The 21,166-nt window shown below is 41.1% G+C and overlaps 1 protein-coding gene across 2 annotated transcripts in view; it reads right to left on the bottom strand.

Annotated features, from left to right (window-relative positions):
• Positions 1 to 2,724: 2,724 nt before the first annotated feature.
• si:ch211-191a24.3 (tensin-3) overlaps positions 2,725 to 21,166 on the bottom strand; it is an 86,712-nt gene continuing 68,270 nt past the window's right edge. For both annotated transcript variants that reach the window (XM_041840179.1, XM_041840181.1), the window contains 11 exons: positions 18,374 to 18,533; positions 17,740 to 18,275; positions 8,620 to 8,706; positions 8,269 to 8,400; positions 6,791 to 6,889; positions 6,310 to 6,387; positions 5,512 to 5,589; positions 5,208 to 5,376; positions 5,007 to 5,075; positions 4,898 to 4,927; positions 2,725 to 4,500 (listed from right to left, as the gene is read on the bottom strand). In XM_041840179.1, the coding sequence (XP_041696113.1) occupies positions 4,359 to 4,500; positions 4,898 to 4,927; positions 5,007 to 5,075; positions 5,208 to 5,376; positions 5,512 to 5,589; positions 6,310 to 6,387; positions 6,791 to 6,889; positions 8,269 to 8,400; positions 8,620 to 8,706; positions 17,740 to 18,275; positions 18,374 to 18,533 (1,580 nt within the window). In that variant the 3' untranslated portion in view covers positions 2,725 to 4,358. The remainder of the gene's footprint in view (positions 4,501 to 4,897; positions 4,928 to 5,006; positions 5,076 to 5,207; positions 5,377 to 5,511; positions 5,590 to 6,309; positions 6,388 to 6,790; positions 6,890 to 8,268; positions 8,401 to 8,619; positions 8,707 to 17,739; positions 18,276 to 18,373; positions 18,534 to 21,166) is intronic.

Genomic DNA, 21,166 nt, shown 5'->3' with positions numbered 1-21,166 from the left:
GACGTAGTCTTCCTCACATACTTACCATGGCTACACCACTCTCTTCTCAAGAGCAACACATCACCATACTAGCCTACTCGTCAATATGTTGCATGGTTTCATGTCTTCTCAGTTATTCTTCATTCAAACATAATGCATCATGTTAAATATACAAAAACAATGTTATCAAAGACATATGTCTTTATAAAAACATTTATGCACATCAATGATCAATGATAAATACTTCTGCCAATGTGTAAAACTTTAAAGGCTGCATCTTTTAAAATCTGTTCAAATCTATTAAAAGGGACAACAGATATTAGCTTTTGTCTAGGAGGGAAGACACAATATAATAACAAACGTTGGCCGTGCCCAGAAGATCATCTATTGGGTGTCAACAAACAGAGACGATTCAACATGTAGACTCGTCAGGAAATTGATTTTTAAAAATCGCAGATGATGTTCTGTGGTCAGATACGATAGGATGGCCACCTACTGATTTTAACCGATCATTGGTGCGGTCTGTTTTGTCTAAGTCATCAGTGCTCTGATCTGAAACTCTAACTACAGATAGGATCTTAATTTGACCCGTTTCTCACAGCAGGAAAATAATCCTGCAGCAACAGGAAATGTGAATTATTGTGTGGATTATAATTAATGCTGCACATTTTTGTAGGGGTTGATACATTTTTTGTTAGGGCAAATCAAGTAGACATTACAAACTTTAGAAGCCTTTTTAAATCTCAAATATACTACACGTTTGCTGATCCTACACCTGCATGATGCTATTCAATTTTTTCCTCCAATCTCTCTGGTGCAATTTTCACAAGGATGTGGCAAATTCTCACAACTCTTAGTACAAAACTCAAAACAGATCACTACATTTTCAATTGACTCAATACAACACACAATATCATACAGTCAATCTTTCACAAAACTTAATCAGTGTTTTATCTAGAAATACATGTTTCACATTGCAATACATGTAAGGTAATACAAAGTAATTGCTTTTCACAATGCAATGCTCACATTGCTTTTGATATGATTGTCTTCTCATTTGTTAAAATACATTTTACTATTACTTCATTCGACTGCTCTTGATTCATAATCACTTAATTTGGTAAACCTATATATTTTAAACTGGTTGGGACACCAGGTGTGTGCAATTAAGAACAGAAAACCAGCAGGCTCTGGGCCTTGTAGGGTAAGAGTTGAATACCCCTGCCCTATACAGTAAACATGAATTCCAAAATGAAGTTGCTGGGGTCTTTTTGATGGGGGGGGGGGGTTTACACTGATTTACAAAAATTGTATTGGCCAATACAGTACTGTAATACTGTAACATATGCCATTTACGTAGCAGGCGTTTTTATCCAAAGGGACCACAGTGAGTCCACACATTCTTGTATATCGAACAGAGCTGGGGTAAATTCCATTTAAATTCCAGTGAATTCAGAAAGTCACGTGAAACCAAATTCCAATTCTAATTCCAAATGTTCCTGATTGACAAGAATTGGAATTGGAATTTCAGTGTACTTCCTGAATTGACTGGAATTTAAATGGAATTGACCCCAACCCTGGAATTCAACCCACCACTCTGGTATTGCTAGCGCCATGCTCTTACTAACTGAGCTACACAGGACCACTACAATACAGTATATAAGTACAATACAATACTGTAAAATACAATACATAATTACAATACAGGTGGAAGGTGTATGATCGCCATCCCCATGAGCGTGCCACCCTCATCCAGGCCATGGATGAGGCATGCAATGACATCAATCCAGATGTCAGGCTTGGATTAGCCGTGCCAAAATGTTTTTCACCAGGTGCATGAACAATGAGAACATTTACTGCGATGTCGATGAGAACCTATGGCCAAATGGTCAAGACAGGCTTGATGAAAACGAGTGCCTGCTAAACGCTGTTTTTTTTTCATTCATTTCAATGGTTTCATATGATTACAGTACAGCTATGTTTTAATTATTTCTGAACAATACATTTATTTTTTTGCATCAATGATTGTGAAAGATGTCTTCAATGATCACACCTTTGATCACACATGGCATAGAAATTATGGAAATTAAAATTAATCCCACTACAAATTAATACACAATAAAAGGTTTTGAATTTAAGACTGGCTGCTTTACAAGTGTTACCAGTTTGGAGTTTTGTACTAAGAGTTTAGAAAATTCACCACATACTTGTGAAAATAGCACCAAAGCGATTGAAAATAACTGTAAATTGATACTAGTATGAAATGGCTTACAGAGGAAAAGTACAGTACATAGTATCTATATGAGAAGCTTCTAAAAAAACAAAGCTTTTAAACAAACCCAGTACATTGTAGTAGCAGTGCATGACTTGGACTAGGTGCCGGTACTGTTTATATTGGCGTGTTCCAGACCAAGTCAAGCACTGGATTGAGTGTTTCATTGATATTATGAGTTAAAAGGGATTGGCTGAAGTGATTAAACGGGACCATGTTTTTTGTTGAGAGCCTTTTACTCTGTATGGTGGGTAGAGACAGACTAGCAATGCTGTGTGATTAGAGGGACAATATCATATAGATTACAGTTCAACAAATAAAGTTGTTGAAAACATGTCTCAATTAAAAATACATATCATACATGACAGATTATGTCCCTTTACAATGACATCCTGATTATATATACATAAACAGCAGTGGTGGCTGGTGGGCAGAGATATAGGAGGACTGGCTCATTGTAATGAAACCATGTGTTTGATGTGTTTGATACCATTCTGTCCACTCCAGCCATTACAATGATCTCTGCCCATCAGCCTCCTCTGATAAGCAAAAGTTATATTAATAAAGTCTGTTTTTCATGAGAAGTTTAAGTCCTCGATGCGCTTCAGGGTAAAGTTTATCCTAGGAACAGATCAGCATCTAGGGGCAACATCACCCTACTCCCCTGGGGCCTCATTTATAACCATTGCATACATTTCACACATTTCACAATACATTTCTGCATGCCACATTCCCTGAAAAGTCAGCACATGTACAAAAATATTTAGATTAATAAATTTGGCGCATGCCATACATATGCACGTTTCCCATTATAAATCAGACCTGTTGTAAAACCGTGCGTGAACGACCATTAAAACTGCCTGGAAAACACCCTCCATTTACCTGTTATGGTGATCATAACGCCCTTTATTTGACGTATAATTTGGAACGATTGGCATTAGGCCACAGCATGCAAAACAATAATTGTTGTTCAATATATTATTGTGATTCTATGTCCTACCTTGGTATAGGCTCTGAGATTAAATAGGCAATGATGTTGTGGTCTTATCGCACAGCAATACTGTAGCCTAAGCCTACCCATACTGTCAAATATTTTACATAAACTACCGGTCTATTTACTGTGTTGGCAGGATGTTTTAATCTTTAGCAGTAATTGATGCTGTATCTGGAAAAGGACTGTGTCAGTTTCTGGAAGACAAAATAATGGCTAATTGCTGTGGACCTGTCAGCAGAACGTTAATAATTAAACAATGTTTTGCATCGACTTTTCCTCCAACCTATGATTGACTGTCCGCGAATTCTGAAACATTGTCTATTGCAGGCAACAAAATAATTATATGCAATTACAGTCCTTACGTTAGCTCACTAAGGCCCAGTTCAATGTAAAAGAGCATCTGTTCACTTGTTAAATGCGACTGTATAGCGGTATTATAAACCGTGCTGCCCATGATATCGCAAAACTTCAAATACATATAGCTATTTACTACCCTACTAGGTCCAATTAAATGAGATGCGCATGATCATTTGTTGTATGGCTCCTTCGGGAATATGAAGCAATCACGGCCAGAAAAGGTGCAGAATGTATTCTGCAATGGTTATGAAAATAAAATAAATGTCAAATTATTTTAGATTATAAAAACAAAACATAGATTTTCGCACTTCTCACTAACGGCAAATGGCTGCATTCTTGTTCACATGTTTTCCAGATTTTTAGTTTTTTATTAATAATCTTTTCATCATATCCCCCATTTGCACGAAATACTTACTTGCCAGCTTGTAATACAATATTTCAACCACTAGCAGATGTGCATATGCATGGTCTACCATTTGCGGGAAGGTGAGCACATTCTCACATTCTCAACTTTTGTTGAAAACTGGCACATGCAGATTTTGGGGCAAATGTTGTTCATATGCAACGTTTATAAATGAGGCCCCTGGTGTGTAGGGTAAAGTTGTTGTTACTGTGCTGCCTTCTGCGGATAGTATCCCATAATGCAACAGATTAGTCTCTTCTCTTCTACATCAGCATTTTAGTGCCATATGTACCAGCAGGACAAACAATGTGTGTTTGTGTGTGTGTGTGTGTGTGTGAGAGTGTGTACACGTCTTATTTCTTCGGTGAGCCAATCATCACCTTGGAGACAAAGTTAACGATGGCACTGGCAGGTTGTTCGGGGTCGTGTTCAGCAAACACGTGACACACGTTCTCTGTCCCATTCATCGACTTCCTCGCCACAAAACCAAAGATCCTGACAGGAGAAACAGCAGAGAAGCTCAGTAAGCCTTCAGCTTCAACAGCCAAACAGAATAATCCAGAGTAATATTCACAAGGAATGAAACGGAAACAAATGGGCCGAAATGGGGGGTGACCTACCTGAATTTTATCCAATAAGAAACACATTTTAATTGCAAAAAATTTCCGTTGCAAAACGTTTTGCTATGTTTCGCTATGGTGTGTACTAATGAAGACGACCCAGTGCTATTCAATAAATAATTCAGAAAAGAGAAGTGATAGCTCTGATTGATAGAGGGAGTAACGATAGACAATGAGATAGATAGATAAAAAAAGAGAGAGCGAGAGAGAGAGACAGAAAGAGACAGAGAGAGAGAAAGAATGAGAGGAGGTGAAATGAGGGGATGACTTACTTAGCAGAGGAGCAGCCATCTCTAGTCCACCTGGTGAGAAGAGAATAGGTTCAATTACCATGCATGATTATCTGGAACACACACACACCATGGAGTGTACAGTACTCACTTGCGTTCCTGTGGGTCAAGAGCACAGAATATGACTGTATTGACAGTGTAGTGTCTCCTGAAGAACAGCCTACAGACAGAGAGAGAGACAGAGACAGGCAGTGAGGGGTGAGTGCATTGTAGTGTAGGTATATAATATCTGTTGCAATTAGGAGGTTCTTTACATTATGAGTGTGTGCATGCATTTGTGTGTATGACTCACTTCCTCTGGTTGTCAGTGAGGGTGATGCCCTGGGCTGAGACTTTGAAGTGGACCACAGTGGAGGTAGGAGGAGGGTCCATGGCCAGAGTCAGACTGGCTGCCTTCTGCACAGCCTGGTACCCTGTTAGAGACTCCAGTTCTACTGAGCCCAGGAACCACACATTACAGGCTGGGGAGGGGAAACATACACACACACACACGTCATACACAGTAACACACACACACACACACACACTGAAACAGAGACACACTGAAACACACACCCACCATGTCAGAGAAGAGGAGAGCTGAGATAAAACAGTACCTGCTCCCTGTTTGAGTAGCTCAGCAGCAGAGTTGGTGGCTGACTGTGTTGATGGCTCACTAGTATCTTCCAGAGGGTCTGACAACACAGAAAGAGAAAAGAGTTTGGCGGAATTTATAAAAACACACACACACACACACACACACACACACAAACACACAGTGGTGGAAAAAGTACCCAATTGTCATACTTGAGTAAAAGTAAAGATACCTTAATAGAAAATGACTCAAGTAAAAGTGAAAGTCACCCAGTAAAATACTAATTGAGTAAAAGTCTAAAAGTATTTGGTTTTAAATATACTTAAGTATCAAAAGTAAATTTACTTGCAAATATATACTTAAGTATCAAAAGTTAAAGTACAAGTATAAATCATTTCAAATTGCTTATATTAAGCAAACCAGACGGCACAATTTTCTTGTTTTTTTTATTTACGGATAGCCAGGGGCACAATACAACACGCAGACATCATTTACAAACAAAGTATTTATGTTTAGTGAGTCCTCCAGATCAGAGGTAGTAGGGATGACCAGGGATGTTCTTTTGATAAGTGCGTGAGTGTACCAATTTCCTGTCCTGCTAAGCATTCAAAATGTAACGAGTACTTTTGGGTGTCAGGGAAAATGTATGGAGTAAAATGTACATTATTTTCTTTAGGAATGTAGTGAAGTAAAAGTAAAAGTAATCAAAAATATAAATAGTAAAGTAAAGTACAGATACCCAAAAAAACTACTTAAGTAGTACTTTAAAGTATTTGTACTTAAGTACTTTACACCACTGCAAACACACGCACTTTCTTACCTCTGTCGGGGATGATGAGTTTGCAGGGCAGGGCCATGGGGGTGATGGAATGTTGACAGACCAACGCAGTCAGACTTCCTGTGAGGAACAGGAAACAGACTGTCTCAGATGCTTTCACATACCATCTAGTTATTATGGACCTGTTTAGATGCACTACTCAGTATGTCCACCAGAGGAAGACATTGCGTATTATTTCATCAAAACTGAACATATGCACACATACAGTAAACTTAGGCTGCATTTACACAGGCAGCCCAATTCTGATATGTTTTTCCACTAATTGGTCTTTTGACCAATCACATCAGATCTTTTCACATCAGATCTTTTCCTAGAGCTGATCTGATTGGTCAAAATACCAATTACTGAAACAAATTTAAGAATTGGGCTGCCTGTCTAAACGCAGCCATAGTCACACAACACAACACACATACAGTAAACATATGCACAACACATAACACAACACACAGGAATATGTCCTCACCAAAGTAGGGTTCGTTGGGACAGCCCTTAAGTCGTACCCCTTTCTGCGTGCACTCAATCAGGAAGTGCCTCACCAGCTCATTGGACAGGTCCCCTCCCACTGTGGAGACAGGAAGTGACATCATCAGAGAGGGATATCAGAGTCAGAGAGGTGTGGAGAAATGGCAAGTCCCTAGGTACAGATATAGGATCAGCTTCCCTTCCCCCAATCCTAACCTTAACCATTAGTGGAGAAAATACCAAATTGACCCAGGGTCAGCATCTAGGGGTAACTTCACCCTACACTGCCCTGGACTGACAGACATATCTCATTTGAAATAAGTCAGAAGTGACACACTGTATAACTACAATGGTTAAATGTCACTACTGAGTCGTTCCACCTCAAAAAGCACAAGAAAGTGCATTTCTGATGGATAAATGTGTGTGACAGAAGCAGAAACAGCAGCATCTAGTGGGAAAAACCTGGTACTTTCACAATAATTTATGGGGGAAAATGCAAGTGACTTCAATGGCTAATTTCTCTGAAAAGAAACAAAAACAACAGAACCAAATTCACTGAGAATACATTACATAGTATGAATTAACATTATTCCAAGCCGCAGCTTCATACTACTTATTAAACATAGAGAACTGATCATGTATACTTGCCATTGGGGTCGGCTTGGTGTGGGGTTTGGGGGGGTCCGTGCGTGGCTTTTGGCCATTTATTTGGATTCCTCACGTCTTAATCATTGTTAAGAAGAGGTTTGGTACAAATCGGATGATGGGTACTATATCAATTGAATATTATATGAATCCTATAAATTGAAATGGCCAATTTGGGTTCAATCAATTACCTTAATTTCTCAGAGTTCAAATTGTCTTTCAACAAAAGAATGATACAGGAAGGCTTATCTTATCTGTTTCTACAGAATCCATTTCAGAACAATCTGAGATGGCGGGTGTCATGGCTTACTGAAATGAATTGGAATGACCCTATTATGACATAATCTAATGAGACCATGCTGGAACTGATGTACCTCTCTGAGGCTGTGTCCCAAATGGCACCCTATTCCATTTTACATTTACATTTTAGTCATTTAGCAGACGCTCTTATCCAGAGCAACTTACAGTTAGTGAATACATATTTTTTTTATACTGGCCCCCCGTGGGAAACGAACCCACAACCCTGGCATTGCAAACGCCATGCTCTATCAACTGAGCTACATCCCTGCCGGCCATTCCCTCCCCTACCCTGGACGACGCTGGGCCAATTGTGCGCCGCCCATGAATCTCCCGGTCGCGGCCGGCTGCGACAGAGCCTGGATTCGAACCAGGATCTAGTGGCACAGTTAGCACTGCGATGCAGTGCCTTAGACCACTGCGCCACTCAGGAGTTCATATTCCCATAGGGCTCTGGTCAAAAGTAGCGCACTTCATACTTAATAGAGAATAGCATGCCATTTGGGACGCACAAAAAATTTAGCCTATGACACCAACCTTTCTTGCTCTGTGTCAGGACAGAGGGAGGGGGTGTAGCCACCTTCATAGCCAATCCGTAGGCTCCGCGGAACGAGTGACTGTCCCTGACGACAAAAGATCCAGGTTCTCTGTCCTTCAGCACAGTGATGGCTACAGAGCACCACAGAGGACAAAACACATGTCTTACACAGAAAGTCACAACACCCACATGGCCACCCTATTCCCTATATAGTGCACTACTTTTGACCAGGGCCCATAGCAGTTGTGCACTATATAGGAAATAGGGTGTCAACACACACACACACACACACACACTCACTAACACACAGTTCTTGCAGCAGATGTCTAATATTTAGAGACAATATTTACCTTGATCTCTGGAGATGTCAGGCTTGTACCAGAACTTGGATGTGTCCTGAACAAACTTCACACTCTCCTGCTTACTGGCAAACAGGTCTGCAACACAAAGCACAGGCAAAGACAACCACTGAGTCTGACTCTCCCATTCTAGAGAGAGAGGAAGAGACAAACAGACTAGAGCACGATGGTACAGTCAAAAGTTTGGACACACCTACTCATTCAAGGGTTTTTCTTTATTTGTACTATTTGCTACATTGTAGAATAATAGTGGAGACATCAAAACTCTGAAATAACACATATGGAATCATGTAGTAACCAAAAAAGTGTTAAACAAATCAAAATATATTTTATATTTGAGATTCTTCAAAGTAGCCACACTTTGCCTTGATGACAGCTATGCACACTCTTGGCATTCTCTCAACCAACTTCATGAGGTAATCACCTGGAATGCATTTCAATTAACAGGTGTGCCTTGTTAAAAGTTAATTTGTGGAATTTATTTCCTTCTTAATGCGTTTGAGCCAATCAGTTGTGTTGGGACAAGGTAGGGGTGGTATACAGAAGATAGCCCTGTTTGGTAAAATACCAGTCCATATTATGGCAAGAACAGCTCAAATAAGCAAAGAGAAACGACAGTCCATCATTCCTTTAAGACATGAAGGTCAGTCAATACAGAACATTTCAAGAACTTTTAAAGTTTCTTCAAGTGCAGTCGCAAAAACCATCAAGCGCTATGATGAAACTGGCTCTCATGAGGACCGCCACAGGAATGGAAGACCCAGAGTTACCTCTGCTGCAGAGGATAAGTTCATTAGAGTTACCAGCCTCAGAAATTGCATCCCAAATAAATGCTTCACAGAGTTAAAGTAACAGACACATCTCAACATCAACTGTTCAGAGGAGACTGCGTGAATCAGGCCTTCATGGTCGAATTGCTGCAAAGAAACCACTACTAAAGGACACTGTAGTGTATTAAGATTATGATGGTGTTAAATGTTTTTCATGAAGAAATGGAATGTTGTTTATGTTAGTATCAAGAGGGAATGTTTTAGGTGTAACGTCACATACAACAGACCGGAAGTGTGTTGTAGACAGGGGAGACTGGGGATTGGCCAGAAGAGGGAGCATCATTGGTTATAAATAGGGGGGAGAACGAAGAAGAAAGGCAGAACGAGCAGCCATTCTGAGGCGTCACTCTCCGGGTGTCATGTCACCTGTCACTCATGCTGAAGCTTCTGATCTGAATAAACCTTATGATCAACGTTCAGTATGAGCAGACTCCTTTTGTTCATCAGCAATAATTGCCACCACTCATCCGATACGACAAATGGCGAGCTTGCCAGGAGGGGTCTGCACTTCTCCTCTGCTGCATTTGTAGCCGCCAAGCTAACTCAAGCTAACTTTGGTCTGGAGTCATGACCAGCCAAGGTGAGTTTGCCTCACAGCTAAGTTGTTAGTTTTGTTACTGCTTGTGTACACTGGAGGAATGTACCATTACGACCATGCCTCGGGTGGCGTTTTTGCTGATGACTGGGGGGTCTGGCTAATCATTATACAATTTTAACAACAGCGCAAAAGTGGTTAGAGTTTATGGATTGTTTATAGAGATGTGTTGCTTGAATAGTAAGTCAAGAACAATCGGGGCCAAGATATGTATACAATTTTAGAGCATTGCAGGTTTAGATAAGCCCTCGTGACGCACGGGGCGACCGCATGGTGGGCCACAAAATCCTGGAAACGCATTAGGAATTTTCAGGTCAGTCTTGGACTGGGGTTGGTGGGACATTTTCTTGGGGATGGCTTGCTCAGCTTCTGTCCGACGGGATATTTGCATGGGGGGGATCGCTCATAGAAATAGCCATACTCACGGCAGAATAAATGTAGGACAAACGAAACAGTAATCAATTTAAGACGCAATGCGGGTTCTGTTACATGTTGTAGGCCGCAGTTGGCTAAAGGCTAATGCTAATGCTAAATGCTAAATGTGTGTTGTGTCACATGGTACCTAAAGGCTAATGCTAATGCTAAATGCTAAATGGGTGTTGTGTCACATTGTACCTAAAAGCTAAAGCTAATGCTAATTGCTAAATGCTAATTGTGTTGCGTGCTACATGCTAACGGATATCCTTAGAGGTCCACTGCGATGGTAATAAAGCCTCTTAAATTATGTTTGTATGTGGAATTTCGGTTCTATGTTTTGTGAGCGCTGTTAAATGTTGTTTGACTAATAGGGGGAAAAGGAGTTACAGCCGGACTGTTAACTGTCTGTTTCACCTTCCACGGTGAGAAAGTATTTTAGAATGTATCGCGCATGCGTGGGATTTTACTAAACAACACATCTGTTACACTGCAGGGGGGAGACAGGGAGACACAGACGTGGGAACAAAGAGGAGAGATTTTAACACGAATCTTGTAGTTTAAAGCGGCTGGGGGTTTGAACATTAAACTATTTGTTGAGATGTAGTGAATTTATAAATTAAATATATGTTGACGGAGTATAATGAATTAAATTAAATGACGGATTAAAATAAAATAAAAATGTTTTTGAGCGATCTATTTAGTTCTGACTTTAGTCTTAGAGTGAATAATGGGTGAACGAAGGAATGTTGAATATGGTTGAGATAACTCAGTGATTGCATTAACTACTAAAATGTTTTTCTGTGTATGTTTTTCTGTCATATGAGAGGAGCAATACGATACGACAGGAGAGAGGAGGGGCTAACGTGTGACTGATGTGCGTCACGTGACAAGGTGTGACGCAGGCAGAGGATCAGATATCAGGCTAGTTCACAAAATATGTGATGGTATGACAATTTCACATAGGCTTGGCAAACTGATTCATTAAAAATTGCATTTTGGAGGCTATGTGCATCACTTGGGTTAATTACAGATGTTTTGGGAATCAAGGACTGACATTATTCTGTAAATTTAAGATAATTAGGGGTTACAGGCTTTGTTTTTGGGATTGCTTTGAAGTTGACTACTTGCATTTGATGGGTTGTGGTAAGATAGCCAACACTAATTGATAAATTGGTGATATAGGAATACAAATTGGTTTTAATTATTCATGATTTTTAATTGATTTATTTAAAAAATAATTACAGGGGGTAAGCCATAGGCTATACAGTCTAAAATAAAATAGTTCACAATAAAGGAATATAAAAGGGTTGATATAGGGGAAAAATAGTAATCCTTTAACTAAAGTAGTGTTAGGAGAAACTAATGGCAGAAGTTAGTACACCTTTCTCACATACGGATTCAGCGGTAAGACACCCACCTTATGAGAAGGAAGTACAGCTTAGGGATGTTTAACCTCAGCTTTCAGTGATCATCCAGGAGGGTGATTGTTGCATCAGAGATGAAGATGAACGAATAATAGATAGAGGACAAGCAGAAACAACGATAAAGATGAATCCAAAACTCCAGAAGGAAGGAAATGAGATGTCTGGAAGAGAAGAGTGAGGGTAAAGAGGATGATGATGAGTGATTGAGAAGAGGTCATGGGTGGATATGACTCTGTGATCAGAAGGAAGTTGGCAAGAGAGGAAAGAAGAAGGATACACGAGATTTGATCTCTGATGAAAGCAAAGATGAAGAAAGCGATGAAGATTTGGAGATTAAAGGTGCTTTATGTTCAAGAGGATTTTATCCTACAATGACTAGCAAAGAAGAAATAGATATATAGACCGATGTTTATCATGCCTGGATAAAGCAAATAGTTTAGAAGAAGTAACACAGCTGAAGATACAGAAGAGGAGAAACTGCTGAGAGGATCCCAAGAATTGAAGAAGAAGAAAGAACAGGACGAAGAAACTCTGAGAAAACTCAATCATACAACGGGTGGAGAAGAGAAGCTGTGGTTATGAAGAATCAGAATGAACCAAATCAACAATCACTGTTACAGCTTCAAATGAACAATATCAAATGCAATTGTACCAGCCAAGTGGGGTACCAGATGTTCCATATCCACAGCCAGTTTCTGGACAGACACAGAATTGGAGAGGAAGAGGACGAGAAGAAATAGAAGGAGGAGGAAGATTTCAGCTACACTTCCAGCAACTTTCAGAAGACTGTTATAATTGTGGACAGATTGGGTACTTTACACTAATATTAGAAGATACTGTTATTGCAGTATTGGAAAGAGATGCATTGTTTATTCTGGGTTACATTCTTACACTAAGAGATTTCAGGCTAGGTTAAAAGGTGTTTAGTCGTTTGCCAAGTCTGTGGGTAAAGAAGTCAAAAACAGGTGGGGACTTTTCCAATCACATAGTCTAAAAATTGGTGGTAATGGGATTTTGTGAATAAATCAGTGGAAAAAGGTTTTAAAAGCTTATGAGAGAAAAGATTAGATTAAAATAAGTTAGGAGAACTAGGGTTGAAGGAACTCTAAGACAGTAAGCTAAGTTTCAAAGTTAGTAGTAAGAGAGAGAACAATGGTGAATGACACTTTAGAGTAGGAAGATCAAGGTAATTATAGGTGTATTTTTTATAATCAAAAGTTTGAAAGTCAGGGATTAGAGATAGGACTGAGTTGGGAAAAAGTGACACTAGTGGTGATAGATGGAAGTACAAGCAAAGACAACTTTTCTTTGGGGAAAACTAGAAGTAACTAAGGAGATTAACACTTCAGTCTATTATAACAACAGTGAGAAGCAAGTTAACTCTTTCAACATTGATAGTTATTAAAGCCATAAATATATCGCATTTGATTATAAGGGAACCAATAGCTCCAGCGCCAATTTTAGGGAAAAAAATACTTATTGGGGTTAGGATGGGGTAGTTCCTCCCACATGGAGAGATAATTATGGAGAAGAAGTATTGTTATCAGGACCAAGAGTAGAAGCTGTGGCACCTAATTAAAGGAGGTATAGTTTAGAAGAGGGTTAGGAGTGACTGTTCACTTATGTTGCGTAATGTTACAGAGAAAGGTCAGGGAGAATATATGTGTACTTATCTAGTGCAAGCATTAGAAATTTGTTCCGGTTAAGAATTATTGGTTAAAAGGCTATGTAATTCATAAAGTAACGCTTATGATGGAAGATTTGAAATCTGTTGAAGTTTCACAGGCACCAAGGAGGTTCAGGAAGAGTAGGTTACAGTAGCCACTCCAACAGTGAATAATACACATAGGATATCGGTAGTGAAGAGTGTTGATACATCAGCTAAATCAACTACTTTAATGGTAACTTTGGAAGGGATTAATGATACGATGGCAATAAGCAAATGTAGGAAGTATGACACCGACAACAACTTTTCTGAAATTAAAGGGGGTAGCAAGAAGGACTTAAAATAGGAGAGCAGATAGTGGTAGAGACTATAGATTCATCTGAAATAGTGATACTATCATGGAGATACAGGATGAGGTCTTTGATTTTAATGACAGACAAGGAGAGGTATCTGATCAGTACCGCTCGTTAGGGGAGAGAGAAACTAAAGGGAGTGGTTTGATTCTTCTGTTGTGACAATTAGAGATAGATGGGCAGGTTCCAGCAACTCATTCTGTAAGATCAGTGAGGAATCTTGAGGGTCCATGTCTGGTGAGAATCCCACCAACAAACATGTTAGAGACGGTCGTTCGACCTCTATCAAGTATGTGTCAATCTTATGCGTTGTCATGTCTGTGGTATCAGCAACAGTCAGTAACAGATAAAATAATGTCGTTGTCAAAACATTTGTTTAAGCCTAGGTTAGGTGTTATTAGGTTAAGTGAATTAATTTGTGTGAATTTGTTAGATGGGAAGGAAACTCAGGTAACAGCGTAACTGAAGTATTGGAGGTGAAACCAGTGAGGGCTAAAAGTTGTTTGTTCTAATAAAACATATGAGGTAAGGGGTATGTTTATGGGAATATCAGATTGTGATGTTATATGATAACTTTGGGTATGTATGACCTTAAGGGTAGTAATGAGAAATATGTTACTTTTTATGTACCAGGTAGTAGGAACAGCAGGACTTTGATGGTTGAAAGATTAGCTTTTGCCTGACAATGTGACTATGGGGAATTTTAGAAATATTTGGAGGGTTTGTGGTGATAAAGCATATATATTCTTACATTATGGATGGACAGGATTTTGTTACATGTCAACGTTGAAGCTTCCATATGAGGTTTCTACCATTATAAGAGGGGTAGCACCGGACACAGAAATCTGAAGCTATATTTGAAATTGGATGAAAAGAGACATGCTACATGTCATAGTCTTCAAGCCTATCATTGAAGTATAAATCTAAGGGAGAAGGGGGGACTTTTTCCATGGTATGGTGTAACATTTGGGAAGATCATATTGATAATATTAGTAGATACTTTGAGTCCAGATAGTTCAGATATTATAACTAGGGTTATATATGCATTGGAAAATATAAGGGATGTGTTTGGGAGATCTGAGAAGATTTGGTTGCAAGATCAGGTAGGCCAGTAGGGGCAGTGATGGGTTACATTTAATGGCAGCTTTGATAACACTGTGTGTGAGGTTTGTAATTTGTTACTGACCTTTGAGAAAGCTATGATATTGAGATAGGTTGGAGAGTGATGCCTGGAGACAACACTCAGATGCCGGTGTTGACTGTTCCTGATCTGGATAAAGATGGACAAGTGGAACTGATGGATAAATATCATTTTGGATTATTTGATGATTTTTCAATTTTTTTTTCAATATTAGTGTGATTTTTAGTATGATTTATGAATCAAAGGGGGGAATGGGTTTATGTGATTCATGCATCATTTATATATCATTTTTATATTCTTAGTGGATATTGATGTTTAATTTGAAAGGGTTGTTTTGCAAAAGATACTGTTTGGTCGTTTCTTTTCTTTTCTTCCAGAAGCATTTTGGGGAACATGTGACTCAAACAAGGACAATATGAAGGGACAATATGAAACGACAATGACTGGAGGAGATGAAACAAGGAGGGTGTGGCTGATTCCATCATCAACAATCCATTGGAAGAGGAGACTACGGGGAGATGAAGTGTAGTGGACTACATTCCAGTGTCTGCAATGAAATATAGACATGTGTAATACATAACTGTGTCATATTCTTAGGTATTAATTTTTGTAGAATGATGTTTGATGTTATTGAATACATGTGAGGATCTTAGATGTTTTTGTTTATTTCGTGAATGATTAGGGACAGGGAATTAGGCAGGGAGAGGTTCACTGTAAGGTCCAATGGGTTGACCAGCCTTACAAGTGGATGTTTTTGGATAGGATTTTGTTTGCAAGGGCTTACATGTGTATTTAATTGCATCATAGTTTCAAATGCATTTACATGGGTTATGAGGTTATCTGGAGTACCGAAGGTGGTTGCCTGGGGCAGAGGGACCGTGAGAGAATTTTACTGTCTTGATTGATGGATGGAAGGTTGCCGGACAGTTTTTCGCTCTTACACTCCATAGAGATTTGTTCCTATTTCATAGTAATGTATTCACACTTCATAAACAGTTATTGCATAGAAAGGTATTTACACTCTAGAGAAGAATGTTTTTGGTTTAATGTTAAAGATACTCAATAAGAAATTGTTACTGGTCATAATCCTATTCTGTTTGTTTTCGAGACGTTTAGTTTGTCTCGAAAGGGGGGAATATGTAGTGTATTAAGATTATGATGGTGTTAAATGTTTTTCATGAAGAAATGGAATGTTGTTTATGTTAGTATCAAGAGGGAATGTTTTAGGTGTAACGTCACATACAACAGACCGGAAGTGTGTTGTAGACAGGGGAGACTGGGGATTGGCCAGAAGAGGGAGCATCATTGGTTATAAATAGGGGGGAGAACGAAGAAGAAAGGCAGAACGAGCAGCCATTCTGAGGCGTCACTCTCCGGGTGTCATGTCACCTGTCACTCATGCTGAAGCTTCTGATCTGAATAAACCTTATGATCAACGTTCAGTATGAGCAGACTCCTTTTGTTCATCAGCAATAATTGCCACCACTCATCCGATACGACAACACCAATAATAAGAAGAGATTTGCTTGGGCCAAGAAACACAAGCAATGGACGTTAGACCAGTGGAAATCTGTCATTTGGTCTGATGAGTCAACATTTTAGATTTTTGTGAGACGCAGAGTAGGTGAATGGATGATCTCTGCATGTGTGGTTCCCACCGTGAAGCATGGAGGAGCAGGTGTGATGGTGTGGGGGTGCTTTGCTGGTGACACTGTCAATGATTTATTTAGAATTCAAGGTACACTTAACCAGCATGGCTACCACAGCATTCTGCAGCAATACGCCATCCCATCTCGTTTGCGCTTAGTGGGACTATAATTTGTTTTTCAACAGGACAATGACCCAACACACCTCCAGGCTGTGTAAGGGCTATTTGACCAAGAAGGAGAGTGATGGAGTGCTGCATCAGATGACCTGGCCTCCACAATCACCTGACCTCAACCCAATTGAGGTGATTTGGGATGAGTTGAACCATTTACATTTACATTTTAGTCATTTAGCAGACGCTCTTATCCAGAGCGACTTACAGGAGCATTTAGGGTTAAGTGCCTTGCTTAAGGGCACATCGACAGATTTTTCACCTAGTCGGCTCGGGGATTAGAACCAGCGACCTTTCGGTTACTGGCACAACGCTCTTACCCACTAAGCTACCTGCCGCCCCACAGAGTGAAGGAAAAGCAGCCAACAAGTGCTCAGCATATGTGGGAACTCCTTCAAGACTATTGGAAAAGCATTCCAGGTGAAGCTGGTTGAGAGAATGCCAAGAGTGTGCAAAGCTGTCATCAAGGCAAAGGGTGGCTACTTTGAAGAATCTAAAATATAACATATATTTTGATTTGTTTAACACATTTTTGGTTATTACATGATTCCATATGTGTTATTTCATAGTTTTTATGTTTTCACTATTATTCTACAATGTAGAAAATAGTAAAAATAAAGAAAAACCCTTGAATGAGTAGGTGTGTCCAAACTTTTGACTGGCACTGTACATACAAAGACAACAGCATGCCTGATTTCACTGTATGTATGGAGTCAACATATACCTGTCTATACTGTGTATGTTTATAACACAACATGGGCCAGCAGAGGGACTGTATGTGTGTGTGTGTGTGTGTGTGTGTGTGTGTGTGTGTGTGTGTGTGTGTGTGTGTGTGTGTGTGTGTGTGTGTGTGTGTGTGTGTGTACCTGATCCAGGTGAAGGGGCTCCACCACCACCAGCGCTGAGTCCTTTGAGAGGGTCAGAGGTCATGAGAGGGTCAGGGGTCATGGCTGAAGGGAAGGGGATGCTGAGACTACTACCACTGTGGGGGCTGGAGAACCCACTGAACGAGGGGGATGTCAACCCACCCAGCCCCATCCCCGGTACCCTCTTCTCAGGCAGCAGGGGTGGCAGTCCCCCCAGTCCGCCCTCTCCAAGCCCCAGGTCCAGGCCTAGACCCAGGCCTAGATCCAGGCCCCCCAGCCCCTCCACTGCTTCCAACAGGCTGTGCTCCAGTCCCAGACCTCCATTCCCCAGCAGCAGAGAGGCTAAGTCCCCCTGGCTCTGGTACCCCTTGTTCCTCTCACCCCAGCTCAGGTCCCCAGATCCCTCCAGGCCCCTCGGGACCCCCTGGGGAGAGCTGTGGGCATTGGGGAGGCTGAGAGGAGACAGAGAGGGGGAGGGGGACGGGGAGGACAGGGACATAGGAGTCCTGTCCAGCCACACTGGAGGTGGAGTTTGGCTGAGGAGGAGAGAGGAGGGCAAGGTCAGATATAAACACAGATGTAGCTACAGTATAGTACACACACACACACGTTAGAGTGTGATTGCCAACAGTACCTGTCTGTGTGTGGGAAGGGGCTGCCTGACAATACAGACCGCATGGATCCGAACATTCTCTGACAGGAGGCGGTAGTGACAGACACTTCCGAGCAGAACAGCTGTCCTTCCGACGACACTGGAGTCTGGTTCATACTACTGTCCAGGAAACTCTGGGAATCTGCCAGGAAAATAACAACATATCCCTTTAAGACTGTGGTGTGGCTTCCCCTTTAACATTACATGTAGGTGCATCAACACAGTACAGTATGTGATAGGAGGATTTGAGGAAACTTTCCCTTCTACATAATCCAAACAAGTTTGGTTTGAATTCTTCTCGTATAATTTCCTTTTCCTACAAACTGCTCTTTGTGCCTTCTCTGTACAGCAGCCACATGTGTAGAAGGAAAACATAGGCTACAAAGATTAAGATCACTTTATTGGTTAATTGCACACAAAGTCCAACTGAAATTTGACTTCCGCTTTTCAACCCAACCAAAAGACACACATGCATACATTAATGCACCTGTTTTGGAGAGCCACATTGGGCTTCCGGGGAGCTGTTGTTGTGGGGGATACATGCTTTGATCAAGGGCACAATGGCAGGTAATGGCATCCAGGAATTGATACCCTCCGGTTGCCAACTCACTTCCTGACAGATTTTCCCCCTCAGACCCGGGATTTGAACTGGCAACCCTTTGGCTGATGGCTCGCCTCTCTAACCACTATGCTACCTGCTGCCCCCTGTCTGTTGGTCTCCTGCTCATATACTAGTCAAAGTCTTGCCTTTTAAACAATTTATGTAATCCCCCAAACATGAAAACAAGCGAAGAGAGAGAAACAGCGAAAGAGAGAGAGAGAGAGAGTTACAGAGAAAACATTCAGACATCATAAAGACCTCCTTGTATCCACTGCAGCCCCACTCTCACCCTCTCCTCCTCTTCCACTCTCATTCTCACTTTCTCTCTCTCTCTTCCCCATCTCTCTTCTCCATTGACTGAAGGCTGAGGAATTTGGGTTGAATTAAGTATTAGATTACATAACCACACACACGGACACATGCATGCACACACAAGAACGCGTGTGCGCACACACACACACATCCTATGGGCCCTGGTGAAAAGTAGTGCACTATATAGGGAATAGAATGACATTTGAGATGCAGAATTATATGTTTATGGTGACCTTACCCTACATTTTCATTGTAAACTAAAAGCTGGTGCAGATCTGGCCTGGGGAGGTCCGACTGTGTGTATGTGAGAGAGAGTGCATGTGTGGTTCACATGTTATAGGATAACTTTTGTTTAGATAAGCAAAAGTGTCTAGCAGAAACTGCCGATACAACCTAATATCACATCCATCCATCTATCTTTCTATCTAATCCTTTTTTTATGTCTGTCTGGAGTCTTGCGGAAGGAAACACTGCTGCTACTTCGCTCTCCAACCAAGCTGCATAGATTGAGGAACAAACTGCAGTGAAAAGGAATTTCAGCAACTGGAGGACAGTGGAAGTTATTTATTGTTAAAAGTACAACCAACATGTTTCGGCTCTTGGCCCTGTCTGCCTGTTGATCCTTTGCTGACCCCTCTAAGGTTCGAAAAGGATCAGACACAGGCCTTGAAGTCTAGATCTTAAAGGTCAATAGCCAAAAGGATGTGATGTCGCTGTCTGTCTAATTACAGCCAATCAAACACCAGCAACCACATTCCATGATGCAGTCACACACACACGGCACACCCCTTGTCTCAGCCAATCAGATGCCCTGTTTATAGGGAGTATCCCTATCATAGTTACACAACTGGAGTATGACTGTAAAAAAAAACTGGTAAACATAAACAACAACACTTCACAGTAGGATGACTCGCTCTAAAACTTTCCCACAGTGGCTCCCTGAGTTTCCTGGGATCATTCTGTTCCCATGAGTATTCCCATCCCATCCCATCCCGTCGGAGCGGTTTGTCCCATCGTCTATGATCCTCCTGTCTGTCCTGGTGTTCCAGTCTCGGCGCTTAACCCTGCTGCTTTTCCCATAATTACAGACGGACACTGACTGGGAACGCCGACCCCACCCAACCCCGCACTCGCACAGACACACACACACACACACACACACACACACACACACACCCAACCCTGCTCCTGACTTTAACCTCTCTGAAACCTCTTCATAGAGACCGCTCACACACCATGGTGTGTGTCACTCTCTAATTAAACAGTCCTGATCAAACAGTCCTAATTAAACAGTCTAAAACGATAACCCTACTTTCTCACACCAGTGGCCCTACCTCTGTATCTAAGCAACACAGCATCCATAGCTACATACTCCAAGAGCAGCGTAATGAAAAACGTGACACAGAGAACTAGGCAAGGAAATTAAAAACACACACACACACACCTCTCCTCTTAACTCTTAGGGGTGGTTTTCCAGACCCAGACTAAGCCTAGTTTTTTACTAAAAAGTATGTTCAGTGGAGATTCTCCATTGACAGAGTTTCTTAGTCCAGGACTAAGTTGAATCTGTGTCTGGGAAACTGACCCTTAGTCTCTACTGTTACTGTTTTCCTCTTTCCCCTGGCTAGCTGTTCCTCCTCTCTCTCTGCTGTCCGGCCTTCACAGAGTCTGACACCAGAGGATAAAGCCTCCTCAGTCTCAGTCAGGACAGAACCATGTAGAACCACTTCCAGATGGCAACGAACCATGGGCATGAATCACAAACACATTCAGGCAAGCAGACACACACACACACACACACACACACACACACACACACACACACACACACCCACACCCTTCTCTCCTTCTCTTGCTCTCTC

This window comes from Coregonus clupeaformis, chromosome 20 (genome assembly GCF_020615455.1).
Source record: "Coregonus clupeaformis isolate EN_2021a chromosome 20, ASM2061545v1, whole genome shotgun sequence".
NCBI classification, from domain to species: Eukaryota; Metazoa; Chordata; class Actinopteri; order Salmoniformes; family Salmonidae; genus Coregonus; species Coregonus clupeaformis.
This window is presented reverse-complemented; position numbering and strand designations above follow the sequence as displayed.